General features: G+C 32.7%; 1 protein-coding gene across 1 annotated transcript in view; it reads right to left on the reverse strand.

Moving 5' to 3' along the window:
* The window catches only part of LOC109825282 (probable phosphatase PSR2), a 10419-nt gene continuing 3094 nt past the window's right edge, over positions 965–8289 (reverse strand). The window contains exons 4-7 of the mRNA XM_020392102.1: positions 6422–6530; positions 3808–4356; positions 2569–2906; positions 965–1457 (exon numbers count right to left, since the gene is read on the reverse strand). Coding sequence (XP_020247691.1) covers positions 1275–1457; positions 2569–2906; positions 3808–4356; positions 6422–6530 — 1179 coding nt within the window. The 3' untranslated portion in view covers positions 965–1274. The remainder of the gene's footprint in view (positions 1458–2568; positions 2907–3807; positions 4357–6421; positions 6531–8289) is intronic.

The raw sequence follows: 8289 nt of genomic DNA on the forward strand, positions 1-8289 counted from the left end.
TTTTACTTTATTCAATGTAATATTTTTTAAAATATTGTATCAAAATTAATATATATATATTACATGATAATCGTAATAATATATATTAAAAGGTATCATGTTATAGTATAATATATTACATAATAGTATTAATATATATTATTAAAATATTAATATATGTTATTATATAATATTATTAAAATGTTAATATATGTTATATTTTATATTTTATGAGTGGTGTTAGGGGCACACCCCAAACCACACTCCCTCTCCCATTCGCTACAGTACTCCGGGCCCCACATGAGTTTTTAAAATTTAAAAACTCATGTGAGGCCCGGAGTACTGTAGCGAATAGGAGAGGGGGTGTGGTTGGAGGTGTGGTTTAAGGTGTGCCCTTATCATTTCTTATTTTATATATCATGTCGTATATTTATAATATAATTAGCATGTATTAGTTCAGTAATACAAAAATATTTTAAAATTATCCCAATTGCCTTCAAAGTGGAACAATATTATTCTAATATGATGGATGGGGTAAATTTTTACTATTAGAACAAAATTTTTGTATATGAGTGGGGTAATTTTATCCCAAATAGTGTAATTATCTCACTAATGTTCCAAAAAGCCAATAACACAAAAAGCATTATCATTGTTCCATTGTCCCAATGAATAACACTATAAAATAAAATCCCCAAAATTATCTCATTATCCCCCTAAATGTCCCAACCAATAACCCCCACTTAGATTCAGCTAAGAGTTCCCTTCCAATCTAACAAGATTTAACTGGACCCCCATGAATTTCCAGCGCAATTCACTACACTGAATAAAGTTGAAATAACGTTATTTACAAGAGTTATTTGAAGGCCTTTCTCGCTAAATTACCTCCCAAAATTTTAACCACTTTTTAGCGGTCGAGATCTCTCGGTGAAACTGAGTAAATGGAGCAGGACTGCCGCAAGAATCGTGCGCGTAGCCTGCAAACTAATAATCAGCAACCACTGCGTTTTTTTTTTTTTGGCACAAAAATAAACATTTTAGACAGGGAAACTAAGCTTCAAAAACTAGAAGCCAAAAAGGGAGATGCTTGGAGCATTACAACAATTTATGATCAAGCTCCAAACTTTTCACAATACAACTACAGAGAAGTTGACCAAAATACGCCCCCTACATCATGATACAACAACATATGAGTTACAAAAAGAGTAACATCAGATGCCAAGTATAAGAGCCAGGACGCAACCAGCACGAGCAATTTCTGGGTGATCTGCAAAAATAGTTCACCTTTCGAAATCAAGCTAAAGACATGACGAAGCCATCACCTTTTCGCGGAGGTTGAACCTTTTAGCTATTATGGGCCGAACATCATCGACCCCAACCAAACTCTCCAAGAAGGGGAGAAGCGAAAGCAATTCCTGATCAGTACGGTCATCAAACCAGCTTTCGATTGGAATCCCATTCTCTAATTGAAACCCAAATGCCTGCAAAATGCAGCAGGATTGATTTAACAGAGGATGTCGAAACAAAACAGAAGACAACGAACATAATTCGTGACCTGCCTCAGTGGTCGAGAATATGAACATGCACTACTAAAAATAGGAGTTTAAATTAAAATTAGAGATAACAATGGATTTTACATGGGAGGACTAGCCCTTTCCATCATTATTTAATCTTTCCCATATAAGCCCAGGAGAGTTGGTCTCCCAAGTCAACAAAAAACTATGAAAACTTGAACAAACGGCTGGTATCTTTAGATGAATCCCCTGTAACTACTGCCAATATTTCCATGGAAAAAAGGATCCCCAATTTCCTATAGATTTTAGGCCGCTTCAAGGACAGGCAAACTTTATAAAGTATTCCGATAAGAAACCATCTAGAAGGGGAAAGACGATAGATTTGCAACATGAAAATACATCCAACTTCAAGTTAAAGAATAAAGCCAAAGGACCATATTATGGTAACTCCAGAATCTGCTTTGTATTGCAATAGCTCAAATGCCTTAATACCTCCATGAATACTTGTAAATTTAAAGAGCTTAAAAATATATCGATAAAAAGTCTGTTATGCTTGTGAATATCTACATGGTTTTTTAATTGCCCTGTATTACACATTAACAATAAACCCAACTTCCAATCAGGAAATTTCCCATCTTAACCCATCCTTCCCGACTCTGTATTGGAAAAAAATTCAAGACTAAATTGATCTAGAACTTTGCAAGGTTGCTCCTTAGTTGCAAGATAAATACTAGGACAATGCCCAAAGGCTTAATCGCTGGTAAATAAGCAGAATTGGTTTATCACCTTATCCATTGTAATATTTGAAGCAATAGCATTTTATAGATCACAATTGGTGGACAAACTTCAGGAAACTCCAAAATTTTGGGATAAAGGCTTTGTTGTCGTTGATGTGGGAAAAGTGTGAGAACTTCTTGGCAAACAACTTCAGATGATAAAGGTAAGAACTTCTTGGCAAACAACTTCTTCAGATGATAAAGGTCTAAAATTAAATGCAAAATGTAAAGTTTCCCACCTAAGAAAATCAGCAAAAACTACAGCAATGCCATCCGAAAACTAAAAAAGCAGTTGATGTTACCTGAGGCGAGTTGTCGATGATGATCACACGCGACAAATCACGGCCAAGGATCGATAAATCCTTCAAGTAATTGCCATCCACATAGACACAAGAGTCACGATAAACACGGTGACGGAATATTCTCCTTTTAGGATCAAGGATGTTGAGAAGCCGTTCAGCATATATACTTTGACTGGCAGTAAATATGATGGTTTCAAATAGGCCAGAAACCCTCTCCATGAAATCCTTAAGGTAAGGACGACATCTAACATAGATTGTGTGCTCTCTGAGATTAAAATTAACTGGAAATGTGAAGTCTGCATCATAGCATGGTTCTAGGGAGGAGTGCACTAATGTCTCTGCCACATTGAGCACAAAGGAAATTAGCAAAAATATATAACTACAGCAGGGAATCATAAAGACACAATAAGATTTACACATGAATATATACACAGACACAAGCGCAGAACAGAGAAAAGAAAGGTCATCTGCACCGTCATAATGATAATTCTGGAAGCATGAAAGAACTAAGAGAATCCAACAAAAGAAAGAGAAATTACAATAAATAAAGATAAAATGATCTGAGCGATATGAAATCGACTACAATAGATTTGCAGTCAGGTTCAATCCAAAGATTAGAAACCACAAGTTTGCATAGTAAAAAAGAAATAAAAAATAAGCCGCTACCCCCATCATTTTTCAACGTGCTTTAGTCGTCAAATCCGTGGTTTCTTTTCCAGAAAATCGACTGAAGGCAAACTCATAACTAAATTTACTGAAGGCAAACTCAAAACTAAAAATTTTAGTTTGTATGAAGATGTAATGAGGAAAATCGAACGTAATTGAGCTTAATTTCATCACTGAAAAGATAAAATACCCTACCTAAAATGTTTAATACGATAAAATAAGCTACACAATGCCTAGGACCAATTTTTCCATAGACCAATAGGGATAATTAAAGTATAAATCATGTATGCACTGATCATAGTTTTTCCTGCTTTCTTAAAGAACAAGAGGAAACTCTCAGGAACCCTATCGCAAGAGATTTACCACAAAACAAGCAGGAAATCACATGAAATCAATTGACGCAGCGCTACAAAATAGCAAATACATCACAAATGTGAAAACATCAAGAGACAAGGCTTTTACTGTCACACAGAATGTCATGTTACTAGCATATGAAATGGTGAATATCATGTGCTAAAATAAATAAGATAATTAACTACAATAATTACCAATGCAAGGTTAAATGCACAATACCATCAAGGTCTAGAACTAGTGTGGTTGAAGGACAACTCCGAGTCTGCTTCGGTAGGAGCACAGGGCGAAATTTTGGAACAACTGCTGACAAATCAGGCAAATCCTTTATAAATGTATATGGATCAAAATCATCAAACTCATCACTGTCATCTGGCTCCACACAATCTTCCGTTGATGTCGAATCTTGACTCTGTTCATCAACACACTCTAATTTAGAGTGCTGCATTGCTAGATATATAGCTGAAACTTCAGACGAGAGGTTACCAACAACGTGATATTTATCATCACAAGCTTTATAAGTGTGATTTAATTCAGTACAAGTGACTCCAACAGCATTATTTTCTGTATCAGAAGTCTCAGATAGCCTATTTGTTGGATCAGTATTCCTGCCAAATTCGTGAGTAAGTGTAACTTCCACTTCTGTTTCCAACGAGTCCAGCTTATTTTCTAATACAACCTTGTTATTCAAGACATCAGCTTTTGATCCCTCGGACCCATGAACTGACTGAACTAACTGGCTACCATGCTTAAGATTTTTCATGGAGTTTACTACACAAAAAAAGGAAAGAAAGAGTTAATACAGCATCCAAACATGTATCTGTGCAGAAATCTAGATGAAACCTAAGATGAACATAGAAGGCCAATAACAAGCGAAAGCAGGAAATAAATATCACTGAAGTGATTGTCATTTAAGAATTTTCATATACAATAAGGCCAGATACGGAGTATGACTCATAAGAGATATCTGCAGAAAGTTTCACAGAGTTTTCATGTAAACCATCTATAAAAATGTTGCCAAATTCATTGCCAATATAACTAGGCAAGAAAGCACCATGGTGCAGGACCTTGAAGGACAATTTTAAAGGAAGGTAAACGTATCTTTTAACTATGCAATTAAAGCACATGCAGCTAAGAACTAAAAGCCTCAAAATTCCCAAAAGTACATTCTAGGCAGAGAAAAGAGATGATTCGATATAGACAATTCACTAATCCAGCACAAAATGAATGAATAGAAAATTCAAATTATAGCCCCAGAAAATTTCAGAATCCACAGAACATATTTTGAACTCACACGTAATTTAGTGCCATGGGTTGCCCCAAAAACCATGCTGAGAAAAGAAAGATGAAAGGAACTATAAAAACATACATATCTCTATGCATCTAAAATCAGCATACTACTGTTCTTGATGGGGAAAAAAAAGTAAAGAACTATATAAATGAGAAAGATAATTAGTAAAATTAAAGGTAAAAAAATTCCAACCACTCAAGTGAAAATAAGAATATAAAGCCCCTAAAGTCATGTTAATATTGAAGTTAATTTCATTAATGTACTAAGATAAAGAAATGTTGAGAATTTCCTGTGAAAACAGATTGGCACGAGAAGCCCCCATATTCTTAAATTTTACTTATGCATCTATGTGGATACAAGCATGGGAAAAGTGTATATATGTGTGAATGTGTGGGTAGGTGCATTTGTGGAGTGGGTGAGCAGTTACTAACACCAACAAAAGCTTGTGGCAATAATATAAATGATTACAATTTTCAATATTTCTTTTAACAACCCCCAACCCCTTGGCGGACCCCTTTTCTCGATGGCGCAAAGCACACATTACTTTTAACAGTTTTCACCAACATGGAGATTCAACTGTAGAAGAATCAAATTCAAAACCTACACACACACATAAATTAAAATACCACGCCAATAGTCATTTCAATTTTCAACCAATAAAAGACTAAGCATTATGGAAGAACAACATATTTTATGCATTTTTATCAAAAAGATAATAATGAAAAGAAAACCTTCCAACACTAAGTCAACTGAAGGTAAAAGCTTTGGAGAAGTATCTTGAGGAGCAAGGATAGAGATAGACAATAGACACGAGCTTTTGAGGCAACAGAAGAATTTAATGAAGAAATGGATGCAAGAGACTGACTATTTGAGGAAAGCTTGTGATGCGGGTTAGTGGTTTCACGATTTGCATCAACTAGATTTTGGTTATGAATCAAATCAGATTTGGATCCTCGAGTTGATGGCTGGGTCGCTCTTTATTTTGGATAACAGACGATGGGGTTTCAGAGTCTTAAATCGATGGAAGTAGAACTCTTCGAGAAAGAAATTTTGAAGACAAGAAAAGGGGAACACAGAAATAGAGCCCTCAAATCAATCAATAGAAATGGATCGGATAGCAAAATGCTTTGAGAAAAATGTTGAGTGCTTTTATATTTCACATCAAAACAAAGTTGAAACTAGCAAAATGACACCAACGCATCAGCAATACAGTGCAGAAAGGTGCATAACTGTTGCAATTCTGAAGTTTAGCCATCAACACAGACACAACGAATAGAAAACAGACCGCACTAGAAAGTTTAGTAACAGCAGAGCAGATAAAAGATACAATATCAAACTAAGTCTGTCAAGTAAAAAATAGAAGACAAACAGTTCACATCTGGTTACGGCTATCAAGAGTATATAACCAGACAAAGGTAAAATTACAAGTGTAACTACTAAACAGCTACAAAATAAATTGTGAATAGTATAGAAATATCCATGAATAAATAATCAACTTGGACTTTAAATCTTAAACACAACACAGCTACAGACTGAATTACATACCTTTATCAGCAACCTCCCCGCAACTGTCTTTAATATGATCCTTAAGATGATGATAGGCAGAAGAAAATATGGTGTCAGATACGCATTCTGTAAGTTTTTCCTCGGACCTCTGCAACAAAAATTAATGAAAAAGGAAAGAATTTGATCAAAGCATTTTTGGAAGAACCAGCAAGCCCTAGAAAGCAACAAATATGAAGTGACATAGAAAGTAGTAAAACAAGTAAAAGAGCGTACAGACATTAGGTACTAGACTTATCAAAGCAAGTGCACCAAGGTACTATACACAACAAATGCTTTTAAAGAAATTTATTGCCGCAATTTTATAGTACTATAAAAAATGGCAGGTTTTCTCCCTCTTTATGTATATGGGCTACAGTTCCAAATTAAATTCAATTAGAAAAGAAGCAATCAAAGTACTAGGGTGTTAAACTTTTTCTTCTTTAGGGGGTGTTATTCGCTCTGGATTGCTGATTTGGACTCGTACAATTGTCCATGAATCTGACATTCTTGGTTTGGGACTTAGACTCGGAATTTATGGTTAGAGCCTCGAACTCTTGGATTGGATTTTGATTTAGAGTAGAATTCTTGAACTTTTGCTTTGGATTAATAGATTGAGGGTGCGATTCTCGGACTAAATTATAGATTCGTGGATTATTAGCATTAAAAGTTTCAAATTAAATTATTAAGTATTAACCAAAAATGAACATCAATTTGAAAACCCTCATTTCGATTAATGGATAACAATGATAAAATTGAATACATCTCGTAATCGATTTAAGCAGGTCAAATGATGCCATATAAAAGAAGATAACTAGTATTCAAGCCCATAAATGAAAATAACTAGCGTTCAAGCATATAAAAGTAAATAACAAGTGGTCAATAATATAAAAACTAATTTGTATATTTAAATATGTAAATAGTAGATATATTTTATATGAAACATTTGACATCAAAATGATCAAATATTTGAAAGATTTAACATTAAATATATTTATTATTTAATATATTAAGATTTTAAATAGTATATATATTTAATATTTATGTACTTAATATATTTAATATATTTATTATTAAGATATATATATTTAACATTTATGTATTTAATATATTTAAATAGTAGATATATTTATTATTTATTATTTAACATATCAAGATTTTAAATAGTATATATATTTAATATTTATGTACTTAATAAATTTCATATCTAGCATTTAAATAAAAATGAAATGTATGTAATATAATATTAAATATTTAAAATATTTATATATTTAAGAAGTTCAATAATAAACATATCTAATTTAATATTTAATATTAAATATACTGAGTAAATAGTATTAAATACATTTCATTTTAAATGAATAAAATAAATTCATAGAAGTTGATTACAAATATTTTAAAATTAAATATATTCAATGTTAATATATAAATAAATTAGAAATATGGAATATTTAAAACTAAATATATTTAATTTGAAATATATTAAATATTTAAATAAGTAAAGAGAAAAGGAGAGAGAAATTTCACAAAGTAAGATCACAATCCACTAATTTTAACTTGGACTTTCTCTTGAAAATTTCTCATTAAAAACTATGGAGTTAGAATGGAATGTGGATTTTAAAATCCTAGTCCTAATAAGTAAACAATCAATAACACATTAAATTCAAATCCTAATCATAGTCCTAAACTAAAAACACGTTAAACTCAAATCCAAATCCTAGTCCTAAACCACCGTAAATTCAAATCTGAATCCTAGTCACTAATAACACCTTAAATTTAAATCTAAATTCTAATTCAAAATGAATAACACCCTAAATTGAAATCCAAGAAAAATTATGAGTATCAATCAACAATACTTACCACTAACCCCC

Source organism: Asparagus officinalis, chromosome 10 (genome assembly GCF_001876935.1).
Source record: "Asparagus officinalis chromosome 10, Aspof.V1, whole genome shotgun sequence".
Classification (NCBI taxonomy): Eukaryota; Viridiplantae; Streptophyta; class Magnoliopsida; order Asparagales; family Asparagaceae; genus Asparagus; species Asparagus officinalis.